Source organism: Oncorhynchus mykiss, chromosome 9 (genome assembly GCF_057628025.1).
Source record: "Oncorhynchus mykiss isolate SJ-2025 chromosome 9, ASM5762802v1, whole genome shotgun sequence".
Classification (NCBI taxonomy): Eukaryota; Metazoa; Chordata; class Actinopteri; order Salmoniformes; family Salmonidae; genus Oncorhynchus; species Oncorhynchus mykiss.
In genome coordinates this window covers 82,605,073-82,623,337 of record NC_143030.1, presented here as the reverse complement: position 1 = coordinate 82,623,337, position 18,265 = coordinate 82,605,073, and the positions used below count along the sequence as shown (strand labels likewise).

Here is an 18,265-nt window from a genome sequence, read left to right as displayed (position 1 = left end):
GTAATGTAGTGCAGGTCCACTAGAGGGGGGTAATGTAGTGCAGGTCCACTAGAAGGGGTAATGTAGTGCATGTCCACTAGAGGGGGTAATGTAGTGCATGTCCACTAGAGGGGGTAATGCAGTGCAGGTCCACTAGACGGGGGTAATGTAGTGCAGGTCCACTAGAGGGGGTAATGTAGTGCATGTCCACTAGAGGGGCGTAATGTAGTGCAGGTCCACTAGAGGGGGGTAATGTAGTGCATGTCCACTAGAGGGGCGTAATGTAGTGCAGGTCCACTAGAGGGGGTAATGTAGTGCAGGTCCACTAGAGGGGGGTAATGTAGTGCAGGTCCACTAGAGGGGGGTAATGTAGTGCAGGTCCACTAGAGGGGCGTAATGTAGTGCAGGTACATAACAACGACTTACTGTACTGCACATCCTCTCTCTCTCCCCCTCTCAGCTAAGGAGTTGGTGTGTAGACTGATGGAGGTGGACCAGATGCTGAGAATCACAGCTACAGATGCTCTCGTACACAAGTGGTGAGCACACACACACACACACACACACTAACACACACACTAACACACACTCACACACTAACAGAGACACACACACACTAACACACACACTAACAGAGACACACAGACACACACTAACACACACACACTAACAGAGACACACACACACACTAACAGAGACACACACACACACTAACAGAGACACACACACTAACAGAGACACACTAACAGAGACACACACACACACACTAACACACACACTCTAACAGAGACACACACACACACTAACAGAGACACACACACACACACACACACACTAACACAGACACACACACTAACACAGACACACACACACAAACAGAGACACACACACACACACTATTTAGTAGACAGAGTCTCGTCATGAAAACATAAGACACTCTGCTTCCCACACACACTAACTCAATGAACGTTTTTTTCTGTCGGTCAGGATTGCTGGTAACGGGGCCTCAGAGAAGAACCTGAAGGAGGGAGTGTGTGCCCAGTTTGAGAAGAACTTTGCTAAGGCCAAATGGAGGGTAAGAATCCTCCTAGCATTCATACATGTTTTATCTCTATTGGTGCTTTCAAGACAACTGGTAACTCTAAGAAACAAGGTCAAATCATGACCCCACTGGGATCTCTAAGGAACAGAGTCAAATCATGACCCCACTGGGATCTCTAAGGAACAGGGTCAAATCATGACCCCACTGGGATCTCTATGGAACAGGGTCAAATCATGACCCCACAGGGATCTTTATTGGATAAGGTCAAATCATTACCCCACTGGTAACTCTAAGGAACAGGGTCAAATCATGATGTCAGTGATCTTCAGGTTGGAAAGTCAGAGCTCTAGGATGATCGTTCAGAAAGATTTTTCCAAGTCGTAACTTGTTTTTTCCCCCAGTTCCCAGTGGTCTTGAATGCAGCATTAGTCCCAATGTATGTCCTCTGCTGTTCCAGGTTTTATCCTCTACTCCAGTCCTCGAACTGGTACTACTGCTCATAACAAGTTCCCCTCATGAGAAAAATATTTGAATTGATTTACCTGGTTTAATTGATGATGGTGATGATTATGCAGATTATTAAATTGTTGTTTCCAGAGAAGGCTGGTGGGCAAACATTTAGGAGGACGTGCTCCTTGCTGGAATGGAAAGAACGGAAAGGTATCAAACACGATGAGCCTATCCTCCCAGATTACACGTTACAATGAGCCTGTCCTCCCAGATTACACATTACAATAAACCTGTCCTCCCAGATTACACGTTACAATGAGCCTGTCCTCCCAGATTACACGTTACAATGAGCCTGTCCTCCCAGATTACACGTTACAATCAGCCTGTCCTCCCAGATTACACATTACAATGAGCCTGTCCTCCCAGATTACACGTTACAATGAGCCTATCCTCCCAGATTACACGTTACAATGAGCCTGTCCTCCCAGATTACACGTTACAATGAGCCTGTCCTCCCAGATTACACGTTACAATGAGCCCGTCCTCCCAGATTACACAGTACAATGAGCCTGTCCTCCCAGATTACACATTACAATGAGCCTGTCCTCCCAGATTACACATTACAATGAGCCTGTCCTCCCAGATTACACATTACAATAAACCTGTCCTCCCAGATTACACATTACAAGAGCCTGTCCTCCCAGATTACACATTACAATGAGCCTGTCCTCCCAGATTCCACGTTACAATGAGCCTGTCCTCCCAGATTACACGATACAATGAGCCTGTCCTCCCAGATTACACGTTACAATGAGCATGTCCTCCCAGATTACACATTACAACGAGCCTGTCCTCCCAGATTGCTGCCCACCAGCCTCCTTTGGTTGTTTCCAAGGATGATGATGGTGATGATGATTATGATGAAGGATATCCAGGAGGATGTAGTGATGTACTGTAGTAGCAGCATGATTAACCCCCCTTAACCCTCTTGTCTCCCCTGCATGTGGTTCCCAGGAACTGAAGGTACGGTAGTAGTTAGTTCTCTATGTATCTGTAGAGATGGAGAGAGAGAGTCACACACACCAAATCAACCTTCACTCATTTCTGATGGCCTGCTAATCTCACGGCTAATCTCACTCCTAATCTACACGGCAAATCATGTCATTATTGTAAAAGTGTTCAGAATCACCTGGCTAAACACCAGCTGAAGACGATAGTGCTGCATTCACTTGCACTGGTTTTGACCAGAGCACTATAGGGCCTAGACAAAGGTAGTGCACTATATAGGGAATAGGGTGCCATTTGGGGCGCATCCCTAGGAGTCTCAAAGGAGATTCAGAGAGGGAGAGAGAGAGAGAGAGAGAGAGATGAACTGAGAGAGAGAGAGGGGAACTGAGAGAGAGAGAGAGAGAGAGAGGAACAGAGAGAGAGAGAGAGAGAGAGAAAGGAACACACAGAGAGAGAGAGAGAAACAGAGAGAGAGAGAGAGAGAGAGAGAGAGAGAGAGAGAGAGAGAAGCAGAGAGATAGAGAAAGGAACACACAGAGAGAGAGAGAGAGAAACAGCAAGAGAGAGAGAAAAAGAGAGGAACAGAGAGAGAGAGAGAGAAACAGCAAGAGAGAGAGAAAAAGAGAGCAACTGAGAGAGAGAGAGAGAGAGAGAGAGAGAGAGAGAGAGAGAGAGAGAGAGAGAGAGAGAGGAACACAGAGAGAGAGAGGAACACAGAGAGGAAATGTGTTGATAATGGCTGATTGGTGAGATGAAGACTCCCATCCCTAAACCCATCCCATTCTGATCCAGCCCAACGTCACTCAGCCAATCCCCGAAGAGTTCCATCTGCTCTGCCCCGCTCCTCTTCTTCGGGTGCATCTCAAGTGACTTCCTTTCCTTGAATCCTTCCCTTGTTTCCTTTCCTCCATCTGCACTGATCTAGGGAACACAGATTAGATGAACGTCTGGAGACTATGATGGGGATTTACTTAGAGGGCAGGGCCAGGGTTTGAGTTTTAGTATAGATTTTCTCAGGTCCCAAACCCAAGTTTGGGGGTCTCTCTCTCTCTCTGTTGCGAACCGTAGTCTGGCTTTTTTATGGTGGTTTTTGGAGCAGTGGCTTCTTCCTTGCTGAGCAGGCTTTCAGGTTATGTCAATATAGGAATCGTTTTACTGTGGATATAGATACTTTTGTACCTGTTTCCTCCAGCATCTTCACAAGATCCTTTGCTGTTGTTCTGGGACTGATTTGCACTTTTCACACCAAATTACATTCATCTCTAGGAGACAGAACGTGTCTCCTTCCTGAGTGGTATGACGGCTGCGTGGTTCCATGGTGTTCATACTATTGTTTGTACAGATGATTGTGGTACCTTCAGGCGTTTGGAAATTGCTCCCAAGGATGAACCTTGAACCTGACCACTGTGTCAGATTTCAAAAAAGCTTAATGGAAAAAGCAAACCATGCAATAATCTGAGTACAGCGCTAAGACAACAAAACAGCCAAACAGATATCCGCTGTGTTGTGTAGTCAACAGAAGTCAGAAATAGCATTATAAATATTCACTTACATTTGATGATCTTCATCAGAATGCACTCCCAGGAATCCTAGTTCCACAATAAATGTTTGATTTGTTCGGTAAAGTCCCTCATTTATGTCCAAATACCTCCTTTTGTTTGCGCGTTTAGTACACAATCCAAACTCACGACGCGCGGGTAGGTCCAGGCGAAATTTCAGACGAAATGTCAGATTACAGTTCGTAGAAACATGTCAAACAAAGTATAGAATCAATGTTTAGGACGTTTTTATCATAAATCTTCAATAGTATTCCAACCGGAGAATTCCTTTGTCTGTAGAATTGCAATGGAACGCAAGCAAACTCTCACGTGAATGCGCGTCACAAGCTCATGGCACTCTGCCAGACCTCTGACTCAAAGAGCCCTTATGAGCCCCCACTTCACAGTAGAAGCACCAAACAAGGTTCTAAAGACTGTTGACATCTAGTGGAAGCCTTGGGAAGTGCAATATGACCCCATAGACACTGTTTCGATAGGGAATGAGTTGAAAAACTACAAACCTCAGATTTCCCACTTCCTGGTTGGATTTTTTTCTCCGGTTTTTGCCTGCCATATGAGTTCTGTTATACTCACAGACATCATTCAAACCGTTTTAGAAACTTCAGTGTTTTCCATCCACATCTACTAATAATATGCATATATTAGCATCTGGGACAGAGTAGGAGGCAGTTTACTTTGGGCACCTTATTCATCCAAGCTACTCAATACAGCCCCCCAGTCCCAAATAAATTTTAACTAACAAGAAATGTAAGGAGTGGTTGAAAGTGTATGTAAACTTCCGACTTCAACTGTACACTGCAAAAGTATATGGACACCTGCTCATCAAACATCTCATTCCAACATCATGGGCATTAATATGGAATTGGTCCCCCCTTTGCTGCTATAAACAGCCTCCACTCATCTGGGAAGACTTTCCACTCGATGTTGGTACATTGCTGCTATAACAGCCTCCACTCTTCTGGGAAGGCTTTCCACTAGATGTTGGAACATTGCTGCTATAACAGCCTCCACTCTTCTGGGAAGGCTTTCCACTAGATGTTGGAACATTGCTGCTATAACAGCCTCCATTCTTCTGAGAAGGCTTTCCACTAGATGGTGGAACATTGCTGCTATAACAGCCTCTATTCTTCTGGGAAGGCTTTCCACTAGATGTTGGAACATTGCTGCTATAACAGCCTCCATTCTTCTGGGAAGGCTTCCCCCTAGATGTTGGAACATTGCTGCGGGTACTTGCTTCCATTCAGCCACAAGAGCATTAGTGAGGTCGGGCACTGATGTTGGGCGAATAGGTCTGGCTTGCAGTCTGCATTCCAATTCATCCCAAAGGTGTTCGATGGGGTTGAGGTCAGGGCTCTGTGCAGGCCAGTCAAGTTCTTCCACACTGATCTCGACTAAAAATTTCTGTATGGATCTCGCTTTGTGGCCAGGGCATTGTCATGCTGAAACAGGAAAGGGCCTTCCCCAAACTGTTGCCACAAAGTTGGAAGCATAGAATTGTCTAGAATGTCATTCTATGCTATAGTGTTAAGATTTCCCTTCACTGGAAATAAGGGGCCAAGCCCAAACATTGAAAAACAGCCCTATACCATTATTCCTCCTCCACCAAACTTTGCAGTTGGCACTATGTATTCGGGCAGGTAGAGTTCTCCTGGTATCAGCCAAACCCAGATTCGTCTGTCGGACTGCCAGATAGCGAGGCGTAATTCATGACTCCAGAGATCGCCTTCCCATTGTTCCAGAGTCCAATGGCAGTGAGCTTTACACCACTCCATCCGACGCTTGGCATTGAGCATGGTGATCTTAGACTTGTGTGTGGCTGCTCGGCCATGGAAACCCATTTTATGAAGCTCTCGACAAACAGTTATTGTGCTGACGTTGCTTCCAGAGGTAGTTAGGAACTCGGTAGGTTGCACCTGAGGACAGATGCTTTTTACACGCTACAAGCTTCAGCGGTCCCGTTCTGTGAGCTTGTGTGGTCTACCACTTTGTGGCTTAGCCGTTGTTGCTCCTAGACGTTTCCACTTCACAATAACAGCACTTAGAGTTGACCGGGGAGCAGCTCTAGCAGGGCAGAAACTGAGTTGTTGGAAAGGTGACATCCTATGACGGTGCCACGTTGAAAGTCACTGAGCTCTTCAGTAAGGGCCATTCTACTGTGAATGTTTGTCTATGGAGATTAAATGGCTTTGTGCTCGATTTTATACACCTGTCAGCAACGGTGTGGTTAAAATAGCAGAATCCACTAATTTTAAGGGGTGTCCACATACTTCTGTGTATATATATAGTGTAGTTACAGCCTTGCGGATCTCTACAGCTCAGACAAAGGAAAGGAGAACGGTAGGTAGTCTAGCGGTTAGAGCGACAAAGTGAAAAATCTGTCGACTAGACAAGGAAAGGAGCTGAGGAAAAGAAGGAAGCAACATTTGACTATGGAGATGCAGTCTCCGGCCCCGTCTCATTCCTCTATGGTGGCTCCTGGTTCATTGACCCATACATGTGGTGCTTGAGGAAGAAGTCACACAGAATCCCACAGGTCTAAAAGTTAGAGAAAGGTGACTCTGTGTCTGCAGTGTTTATAACTGCTATACTTCAGTGACATCAGTGTTTCACTGATCAATATTTGGTCTTAAACACACAGTTTCTCCATATGAGTTTCTCCATATAAGACTGATGTTTTTCTCCCCCCCAAAAATTACTACAGTCCAGTTCTGGGATGTATTTTCTGATTACATCTTTCTCCCCCACCCCCCCTGGTCACCCTCCTTCCAACCCTCCCTCCTACCCCCCCCCCCCCCCCTCTCTCCCCACCTCTCCCCCCCCCCCTCCCCTCCCCCCTCTCTCTCTCCCCCCCTCTCTCTCTCTCCCCCCTCTCTCTCTCCCCACCTCTCTCTCTCCCCCCTCCTTTTCTCTCTCTCTCTCTCCCCCCTCTCTCTCCCCCCCCTCTCTCTCACAGAAAGCGATCCGAGTCACCACCTTCATGCAGCGTCTTCGTGCGTCTGAGACTGCTGCAGCTGAAGTGGAGGCAGGAGGACAGGGGCAAGGAAGGGGTGAGGACCAGGGAGGAGGAGGGCAGAGTGAGGGAGGAGGGGTGACACCAGAGGTGACGGTTGGAACTAATCCGGAGCGTGAGGAGAGGAACGGGGGAGTCGGGGTGAGGAGGTGGGGAGAGGAGAGGGGAGGAGGGGGGAGAAACCCTTTGAGTCCCTCTGTAGGGATCTCTCCTTCCACCAATAATGAACCGCTGTCCCAGCCTCCCAACCAATCAAATGCCAGCTCCAAACCTCTGGGGGACGAGACAAAGAAGCCAGCCGTGAAGAAGACGTCAGGCAAAATGGCCGCAGCATTGGGTCAAACCAAAACAACAACAGAGACCAAAACACCTCCTACCCCCATCGTAACCCCTGACCTCAACAAGCCCCAGGACCCCGTCACTGTCTCTGACCACGACACAGCAGCACCATCGTTGCCTAGCAATGCCAAGAAGAAGCAACCAACCTATGTCACTCCTGAGACTCCAACGACTCAACGACACAAGATGGACGCCCAACTCCCCAACATGGGCCCAGGCCCTGCTGCTGCTACTACTACTACTGCTGCAGCCATAGCCCCACCTGCTGACAGGAGGCCGGCAGTGCAGGCTCCAGTAGAGGAGAAGAAGCTGGGTGACAGTAGCTGGTGTCAGACCCAGCTCCCTGAGGCTGTAGCTGAGAGGCCTGCTGGAGTAGGGGGAGGAACTGGGATTGAGATGGGAGGGGGAGGGGCATCTGGAGCAGGGTCAGGGGTACTTGGAACAGGATCAACAGTGAGAACTGGGATAGGCCCAAGAGGTGACGCGAGCCCCATTGGTAGAGACCAGAGAGCAGACAGGCACAGTGTAGAGTCCAGGGGGGAACCCGAACCGTCCGAGGGGGGCTACAGTTATACCATAGGGGCCCTGGGAAGCTCCCGTTGTCTAGGCCGACACACCACCCTATACGGCCAGGAGGTAGAGCTGGGTGGGTACGGGGGTTCCTACTGCTCCTCTCTGTACGGCAGCGGGGGTGGAGGGAGGATGTATGGGGGCCTGGAACACGGAGGTGTTGGGGTCAGAGGTCATGGTAGTAGCACTGCTGATTGGCAGATGGACAGCGTGATCGAACAGATCGAGAAGCAAATGGCGGCGGTGCTGGAGAAGATCGAGGGGGACATGCCCTCTCTCCTGGAACAGATCAGTGACTGCCCCCTGCCACCCGAACCCTCCCGCAGCACACACACCTCCCCCTCCTCACGCTCCCGCTCCCGCTCCTCCCAACACCAACCATCTCACTCCTTCACCTCCTCCCTCACCTCCACTGCTACACCCCCACCCCTCCCCACATCTCCCAGACCACCTCTTCCCTCCCTCCCCCACCTCACCATCCCCCCTCCATCCTACCCGCCTCCTTCCCTGCCCACCCGGTCCCCTGGTGAGCCAGTCGGTGAGCACAAGGAGAGAGACGGACAGAGGGGAGCAGTCCATTCCAGCCAATCCCCATCCATGAGGCCAGGGAAGGGCCTATGAGGTGGGCAGGAGGGTGCTTGGGGTTGTTATGACGTTCCAATATCCACACTAGAACACCTCTTGGATTCTAGAATGTCTAATACATTGTCTAATACATTGCTGCATTCTAAGTTGTATGCCAGTGGATATTGGAACAGAGCAACAGATGGGTTTTTCCAATCGAACGAGCGTTCATACCAGACACACTACACCAGAAACACGAGATACAGATTGTTCAATTAAATTGAAGAATCAGAAATTATATTTAATTGAAATGAATCTCCTGTATTGATTGGATTTAAATGCAATTGATCCCACCCCTGATTCCCTCTCTCATAGTTCAGTAATCTCAGACCACTAAATCTTCCCTCTCTCATAGTTCAGTAATCTCAGACAACTAAATCTTCCCTTTCTCATAGTTCAGTAATCTCAGACAACTAAATCTTCCATCTCTCATAGTTCAGTAATCTCAGACTAAAGTCTTGCGTAATTGGTCAGATGCTCTATGTAATTCTGGGTCCACAAGTGTTAAGAGATCGGCACAAAGAGATGTCCCTGTATGTACCTTCCTCTTACGGGTGAGTCTATGTCCCTGTATGTACCCTCCTCTTACGGGTGAGTCTATGTCCCTGTATGTACCCTCCTCTTACGGGTGAGTCTATGTCCCTGTATGTACCTTCCTCTTACGGGTGAGTCTATGTCCCTGTATGTACCCTCCTCTTACGGGTGAGTCTATGTCCCTGTATGTACCCTCCTCTTACGGGTGAGTCTATGTCCCTGTATGTACCTTCCTCTTACGGGTGAGTCTATGTCCCTGTATGTACCCTCCTCTTACGGGTGAGTCTATGTCCCTGTATGTACCCTCCTCTTACGGGTGAGCCTATGTCCCTGTATGTACCTTCGTCTTACGGGCGAGTCAATGTCCCTGTATGTACCCTCATCTTACGGGTGAGTCTATGTCCCTGTATGTACCTTCCTCTTACGGGTAAGTCTATGTCCCTGTATGTACCTTCCTCTTACGGGTGAGTCTATGTCCCTGTACGTACCTTCCTCTTACGACATTTGAAAGATGCTAACACCTGCTAAAGACTTGTCCAAAGCACCGGAACGAATGCTTCTCATTATTTCACACATCCTGTTGTATCGTCATGACAGATCTACGGTGCAGTTTGTTTACGTAAAGATGCTGGATCTTAACTTGATCTCTCGTCGCAGAGTATTTTCCTGATGCATCAGGAAATTCAAATGAGCCTTGTGAGTAGGATCGCAAAAATCTGTGAACTTTCAATAAATTCCCTGATTTTCCAGAAATCCCAATTGGAGGATTTACAGAATCAGGAGGGAAATAAGCAGGAAATCCGGAATCCTCCAACCAGGATTTCAGGAAAACCAGGGAATTTATTGAAAGTTCACAGAATTTTGCAACCTTACTCGTGAGTGGTTGAAAATGAGTAGTTCTCTTTCTCTCCATCGGGGGGCAGTCTAGTCTTTGGGATCGGGGCCTGCCATCAAAATAATGTTCTCTCTCGCTCACTCAAATGTCTTACTACTGAAACATTCAAATGTACAACAATGTATCTGAATGCAACCATACACATCAACAACAACCGCGGTTTGATATAGCTTTATAACACAACAAAAATAACTTAACAAAACCTATATCCCTCATTTCTTCAGACTTCCACAGCTCCCAGGCGCTGCGGCTTTAGAGGGTATCACTGCTCATGACAGCGCCTCATGTAACTCCTTCCCTGAGAAATCTTTTAGTCCCAGGAACCGCTCTGCGGCTTTAGAGGGTATCACTGCTCAAGACAGCGCCTCATGTAACTCCTTCCCTGAGAAATCTTTTAGTCCCAGGAACCGCTCTGCGGCTTTAGAGGGTATCACTGCTCATGACAGCGCCTCATGTAACTCCTTCCCTGAGAAATCTTTTAGTCCCAGGAACTGCTCTGTGGCTTTATAGGGTATCACTGCTCATGACAGCGCTGTCCCAGGAACTGCTCTGCGGCATCCACAGTCCATCTTCCTGGACTTTCCAGCCCACTTTCTTTACGCGTAACATCCATGAATCCTGCTGGAGGGAAGCCAACTCTACAGCCTCCATTGAAGACCTTCCCAACACCATGGAGTCCTTAAAGAGTACCTTTTCATTTCCTCCACTCTTCTCGACAACCTCTGCATGTGAAACGTTCTGGACGGCCCTGACTTTGGCAAACCTCATTCTCTTTCGACACTTCACGGCTTCTTCATAACATACACCGTGACTTTCTTTTCCACAACTTCTCCATCTGGGATTCCTCCGCCTGCAGTCTCTCTCTAAATGTCCAAACACTACACCGTTTACACTGCAACGGCCTGGAAATACAATTTCTTACAGTAAAGTATGCATGTCACGTGCGCCAAATACAACAGGTGAAATGTTGACTTACAGGCTCTCACCAACAGTGCAAAAAAGGTATTAGGTGTTGTCAACTCCAGCCACTTTAATAATGGGAATTGATGGGAAATGATGTAAAATATATCACTAGCCACTTTAAACAAAGCTACCTAATATAATGTTTACATACCCTACATTATTCATCTCATATGTATACGTATATTGTAACGGTTTTCCGTATGAGAAGGAGAGTCGGACCAAAATGCAGCGTGTCTATTGCAATCCATGTTTATTGTGACTATAGCAACATGAATCTAAATACAAACAGTGCAAAATAATAAACGTAATGAAAACCGAAACAGCCTAAACTGGTGCAAACTAACACTAAGGACACTAAGGACAATCACCCACGACAAACTCAAAGAATATGGCTGCCTAAATATGGTTCCCAATCAGAGACAACGATAAACACCTGCCTCTGATTGAGAACCACTTCAGACAGCCATAGACTTAGCTAGAACACCCCACTAGCTACAATCCCCACACATACACACCACATACAAAAACCCATGCCACACCCTGGCCTGACCAAATAAATAAAGATAAACACAAAATACTTTGACCAGGGTGTGACAGAACCCCCCCCCCCTAAGGTGCGGACTCCCGAACGCACCTCAAAACAATAGGGAGGGTCCGGGTGGGCGTCTGTCCATGGTGGCGGCTCCGGCGCGGGACGTGGACCCCACTCAATCAATGTCTTAGTCCCTTCTCCTCGCGTCCCTGGATAGTCCACCCTCGCCGCCGACCATGGCCTAGTAGTCCTCACCCAGAACCCCACTGGACTGAGGAGCAGATCGGGACTGAGGGGCAGCTCGGGACTGAGGCAGCTCGGGACTGAGGGGAAGCTCAGGAGTGAGAGGAAGCTCAGGAGTGAGAGGAAGCTCAGGCAGGTTGATGAATCTACCTGGCTGGCTGGTGGTTTCGGCAGATCCTGGCTGACTGGCAGATCCTGGCTGACTGGCAGATCTGGAAGAGTCTGGTCGACTGGCAGATCTTGAAGAGTCTGGTCGACTGGCAGATCTGGAAGAGTCTGGTCGACTGGCAGATCTGGAAGAGTCTGGTCGACTGGCAGATCTGGAAGAGTCTGGTCGACTGGCAGATCTGGAAGAGTCTGGTCGACTGGCAGATCTGGAAGAGTCTGGTCGACTGGCAGATCTGGAAGAGTCTGGTCGACTGGCAGATCTGGAAGAGTCTGGTCGACTGGCAGATCTGGAAGAGTCTGGTCGACTGGCAGATCTGGAAGAGTCTGGTCGACTGGCAGATCTGGAAGAGTCTGGTCGACTGGCGGATCTGGAAGAGTCTGGTCGACTGGCGGATCTGGAAGAGTCTGGTCGACTGGCAGATCTGGAAGAGTCTGGTCGACTGGCAGATCTGGAAGAGTCTGGTCGACTGGCAGATCTGGAAGAGTCTGGTCGACTGGCAGCTCTGGCTGCTCCATGCTGACTGGCTGCTCCATGATGACTGGCAGCTCTGGCTGCTCCATGCTGACTGGCTGCTCCATGCTGACTGGCAGCTCTGGCTGCTCCATGCTGACTGGCTGCTCTGGCTGCTCCATGCTGACTGGCTGCTCCATGCTGACTGGCTGCTCCATGCTGACTGGCTGCTCCATGCTGACTGGCGGCCCTGGCTGCTCCATGCTGACTGGCGGCCCTGGCTGCTCCATGCTGACTGGCGGCCCTGGCTGCTCCATGCTAACTGGCAGCTCTGGCGGCTCCTTGCAGACTGGCAGCTCTGGCGGCTCCTTGCAGACTGGCAGCTCTGGCGGCTCCTTGCAGACTGGCAGCTTTGGCGGCATCCTGCAGACAGGCAGCTCTGGCGGCTCCTTGCAGACTGGCAGCTCTATGCAGACTGGCAGCTCCTTGCAGACTGGCAGCTCCTTGCTAACTGGCAGCTCTATGCTAACTGGCAGCTCTATGCTAACTGGCAGCTCTATGCTAACTGGCAGTTCTGAACAGGCGGGAGACTCCGGCAGCGCTGTAGAGAAGGAAGGCTCTAACAGCGCTAAACAGGCGGGAGACTCCGACAGCGCTGAAGAGAAGGGAGGCTCTGGCAGCGCTGGACAGGCGAGGCGCACTGTAGGCCTGATGCGTGGTGCTGGCACTGGTGGTACTGGGCCGAGGACACGCACAGGAAGCCTGGTGCGGGGAGCTGCTACCGGAGGGCTGGGGTGTGGAGGTGGTACTGGAAAAACCGGACCGTGCAGGCGCACTGGAGCTCTTGAGCACCGAGCCTGCCCAACCTTACCTGGTTGAATGCTCACGGTCGCCCTGCCAGTGCGGCGAGGTGGAATAGCCCGCACTGGACTATGCAGGCGAACCGGAGAAACCGAGCGCAAGGCTGGTGCCATGTAAACCGGCCCAAGGAGACGCACTGGGGACCAGCTGCGTAGAGCCGGCTTCATGGCATTAGGCTCACGCGGAGCTGGAATATACCGCACCGGGCTATGCACCCGCACTGGAGACACCGTGCGCACCACTGCATAACACGGTGCCTGTCCGGTCTCTCTAGCCCCCCGGTAAGCACAGGGAGTCTGCCCAGGTCTCCTACCTGGCGTAGCCATACTCCCTGTTAGCCCCCCCCCAAGAAATTTTTGGGGCTGCCTCTCAGGCTTCCATCCGCTACGTCGTGCTGCCTCCTCATATCTGCGCCTCTCAGCTTTCGCCGCCTCCAGTTCCTCCTTGGGGCGGCGATATTCTCCAGGCTGAGCCCAGGGTCCTTTACCGTCCAGTTCTTCCTCCCATGTCCATTTCTCCAGGTGGTGCAGCCTCTCCCACTGCAGCTGCTCCTGCTTCTCCTGCTGCACCTTTGGGCGGCTACACTCCCCTGGTTTAGCCCAGGGTCCTCTCCCGTCGAGGATTTCCTCCCATGTCCAGAAGTCCTTATTGCGCGTCTCCTCGCGCTGCTCCTGCCTGTTGACACGCTGCTTGGTCCTTTTGTGGTGGGTGATTCTGTAACGGTTTTCCGTATGAGAAGGAGAGTCGGACCAAAATGCAGCGTGTCTATTGCAATCCATGTTTATTGTGACTATAGCAACATGAATCTAAATACAAACAGTGCAAAATAATAAACGTAATGAAAACCGAAACAGCCTAAACTGGTGCAAACTAACACTAAGGACACTAAGGACAATCACCCACGACAAACTCAAAGAATATGGCTGCCTAAATATGGTTCCCAATCAGAGACAACGATAAACACCTGCCTCTGATTGAGAACCACTTCAGACAGCCATAGACTTAGCTAGAACACCCCACTAGCTACAATCCCCACACATACACACCACATACAAAAACCCATGCCACACCCTGGCCTGACCAAATAAATAAAGATAAACACAAAATACTTTGACCAGGGTGTGACATATATACTGTACTCTATATCATCTACTGCATCTTTATGTAATACATGTATCACTAGCCACTTTAACTATGCCACTTTGTTTACACACTCATCCCATATGTATATACTGTACTCAATATCATCTACTGTATCTTGCCTATGCCGCTCTGTACCATCACTCATTCATATATCTCTATGTACATATTCTTTATCCCCTTACACTTGTGTCTATAAGGTAGTAGTTTTGGAATTGTTAGCTTGATTACTTGTTGGTTATTACTGCATTGTCGGAACTAGAAGCACAAGCATTTCGCTACACTCGCATTAACATCTGCTAACCATGTGTATGTGACAAATAACATTTGATTTGATTTGATTTGAATAGGTAAGTAAAGAAATAAAACTACAGTAAAAAGACAGTGAAAAATAACAGTAGAGAGGCTCTATACAGTAGAGGCTATATACAGTAGAGGCTATATATAGTAGAGAGGCTATATACAGTAGAGAGGCTATATACAGTAGAGGCTATATACAGTAGAGAGGCTATATACAGTAGAGAGGCTATATACAGTAGAGGCTATATACAGTAGAGGCTATATACAGTAGAGAGGCAATATACAGTAGAGGCTATATACAGTAGAGAGGCTATATACAGTAGAGAGGCAATATACAGTAGAGAGGCTATATACAGTAGAGGCTATATACAGTAGAGAGGCTATATACAGTAGAGAGGCAATATACAGTAGAGAGGCTATATACAGTAGAGGCTATATACAGTAGAGGCTATATACAGTAGAGAGGCTATATACAGTAGAGAGGCTATATACAGTAGAGAGGCTATATACAGTAGAGGCTATATACAGTAGAGAGGCTCTATACAGTAGAGGCTATATACAGTAGAGGCTATATAGAGTAGAGAGGCTATATACAGTAGAGGCTATATACAGTAGACAGGATGTATACAGTAGAGAGGCTATATACAGTAGAGGCTATATACAGTAGACAGGCTATATACAGTAGAGAGGCTATATACAGTAGAGGCTATATACAGTAGAGAGGCTATATACAGTAGAGAGGCTATATACAGTAGAGAGGCTATATACAGTGGAGAGGCTATATACAGTAGAGAGGCTATATACAGTAGAGAGGCTATATACAGTAGACAGGCTATATACAGTAGAGAGGCTATATACAGTAGAGGCTATATACAGTAGAGGCTATATACAGTAGAGAGGCTATATACAGTAGAGGCTATATACAGTAGAGAGGCTCTATACAGTAGAGGCTATATACAGTAGAGAGGCTATATACAGTAGAGAGGCTCAATACAGTAGAGAGGCTATATACAGTAGAGAGGCTGTATAGAGTAGAGAGGCTATATACAGTAGAGGGGCTATATACAGTAGGGAGGCTATATAGAGTAGAGAGGCTATATACAGTAGAGAGGCTATATACAGTAGAGAAGCTATATAGAGTAGAGAGGCTATATACAGCAGAGAGGCTATATACAGTAGAGAGGCTATATAGAGTAGAGAGGCTATATACAGTAGAGAGGCTATATACAGTAGAGAGGCTATATAGAGTAGAGAGGCTATATACAGTAGAGGGGCTATATACAGTAGAGAGGCTATATACAGTAAAGAGGCTATATACAGCAGAGAGGCTATATACAGTAGAGAGGCTATATAGAGTAGAGAGGCTATATACAGTAGACAGGCTATATACAGTAGAGAGTATATATAGAGTAGAGAGGCTATATACAGTAGAGAGGCTATATACAGTAGAGAGGCTATATAGAGTAGAGAGGCTATATACAGTAGAGAGGCTATATAGAGTAGAGAGGCTATATACAGCAGAGAGGCTATATACAGTAGAGAGGCTATATAGAGTAGAGAGGCTATATACAGTAGACAGGCTATATACAGTAGAGAGGCTATATACAATAGAGAGGCTATATACAGTAGAGAGTATATATAGAGTAGAGAGGCTATATACAGTAGACAGGCTATATACAGTAGAGAGGCTATATACAATAGAGAGGCTATATACAGTAGAGAGTATATATAGAGTAGAGAGGCTATATACAGTAGACAGGCTATATACAATAGAGAGGCTATATACAGTAGAGGGGCTATATACAGTAGAGAGGCTATATACAGTAGAGAGGCTATATACAATAGAGAGGCTACATACAGTAAAGAGGCTATATACAATAGAGAGGCTATATACAGTAGAGAGGCTATATACAGTAAAGAGGCTATATACAGTAGACAGGCTATATACAGTAGAGAGGCTATATAGAGTAGAGAGGCTATATACAGTAGAGAGGCTATATACAGTAGAGAGGCTATATAGAGTAGAGGGGCTATATACAGTAGAGAGGCTATATACAGTAAAGAGGCTATATACAGCAGAGAGGCTATATACAGTAGAGAGGCTATATAGAGTAGAGAGGCTATATACAGTAGAGAGGCTATATACAGTAGAGAGGCTATATAGAGTAGAGAGGCTATATACAGTAGAGAGGCTATATACAGTAGAGAGGCTATATAGAGTAGAGAGGCTATATACAGTAGAGAGGCTATATACAGTAGACAGGCTATATACAGTAGAGAGTATATATAGAGTAGAGAGGCTATATACAGTAGAGAGGCTATATACAGTAGAGAGGCTATATAGAGTAGAGAGGCTATATACAGTAGAGAGGCTATATAGAGTAGAGAGGCTATATACAGCAGAGAGGCTATATACAGTAGAGAGGCTATATAGAGTAGAGAGGCTATATACAGTAGACAGGCTATATACAGTAGAGAGGCTATATACAATAGAGAGGCTATATACAGTAGAGAGTATATATAGAGTAGAGAGGCTATATACAGTAGAGAGGTATAGCTGAAAACTCTCTGGGCAAGTAGTGTGGCCTGCAATTTATCACAATATACTCTACTTCAGGTGAGCAAAATCTAGAGACTTCCTCAGATTTCGTGCCCCAGCTGTTGTTTACAAATATGCACAGACCGCCCCCTGTCGTCTTACTGTCCTGTGTGTGCTGTCCTGTCCTGCCGGTGCAGCGTATATCCCACCAGCTGAATATTCATGTCGTCACTCAGCCACGATTCAGTGAAACATAAGATATTACAGTTGTTGATGTCCCGTTGGTAGGATATTCGTGATCGTACCTCGTCTAGTTTATTGTCCAATGAATGCACGTTGGTGAGTAGTATTGAGGTTAACGGCAGCTTTCCCACTCGCCATTGGCGGGTCCTCACGAGGCAGCCCGCTCTGTGTCCTCTGTACCTGCGTTTCATCCTCTTGCAAATAAAGGGGATGTTGGCCCTGTCGGGTGTTAAGAGAATGTCCTGTGAGTCTTGCTTGTTGACCAAAAAAATCTTTGTTTAATCCGAGGTGAGTGATCGCTGTCCTGATATCCAGAAGCTCTTTTTTTGCCGTAAAATATTTTTGCAGAAACATTATGTACAAAATAAGTTACAAAAAAAACAAACACATAATAGCACAATTGGTTGGATGCCCCGTAACACTGCTGCCATTTCTTCCGGTGCCTTCCTCGCCAGCTTCACTCGGGTACGGAGGGACTCCACATCAAGAAACACAAGAATAGACACAAGCTCCACTCCAAGAATACTCCTCCGCTCCTCCATACCCACTTTCTCTGAGACACCAGCAATTACTCCCTTGACAGGTGCTCTTCTCCTTAGCTTAAAGCATGATACAGCATGGTCATCAACACCCAACAGACTCCTCCTCTGTTCAGTGGAAACACAAAGAAATCAAGATCAACTCACTCCTCGTGACCCTCATCGACTCCACTTTACCCACATCTCTCTCCACTATCTTGGATACTTCAAACAGATATGGCAATCCAATTGTCCCAGAAACTGGACTCCAGCCAGACACCAGGTATTCTCCACACT

The 18,265-nt window shown here is 47.5% G+C and overlaps 1 protein-coding gene across 1 annotated transcript in view; it reads left to right on the top strand.

Annotated features, from left to right (window-relative positions):
- LOC110532859 (uncharacterized) overlaps positions 1-10,199 on the top strand; it is a 96,189-nt gene extending 85,990 nt beyond the window's left edge. The window contains exons 4-6 of the mRNA XM_090185586.1: positions 440-518; positions 967-1,054; positions 6,992-10,199. Of these exons, the coding sequence (XP_090041712.1) occupies positions 440-518; positions 967-1,054; positions 6,992-8,578 (1,754 nt within the window). The 3' untranslated portion in view covers positions 8,579-10,199. The remainder of the gene's footprint in view (positions 1-439; positions 519-966; positions 1,055-6,991) is intronic.
- The last annotated feature ends 8,066 nt before the right edge of the window (positions 10,200-18,265 follow it).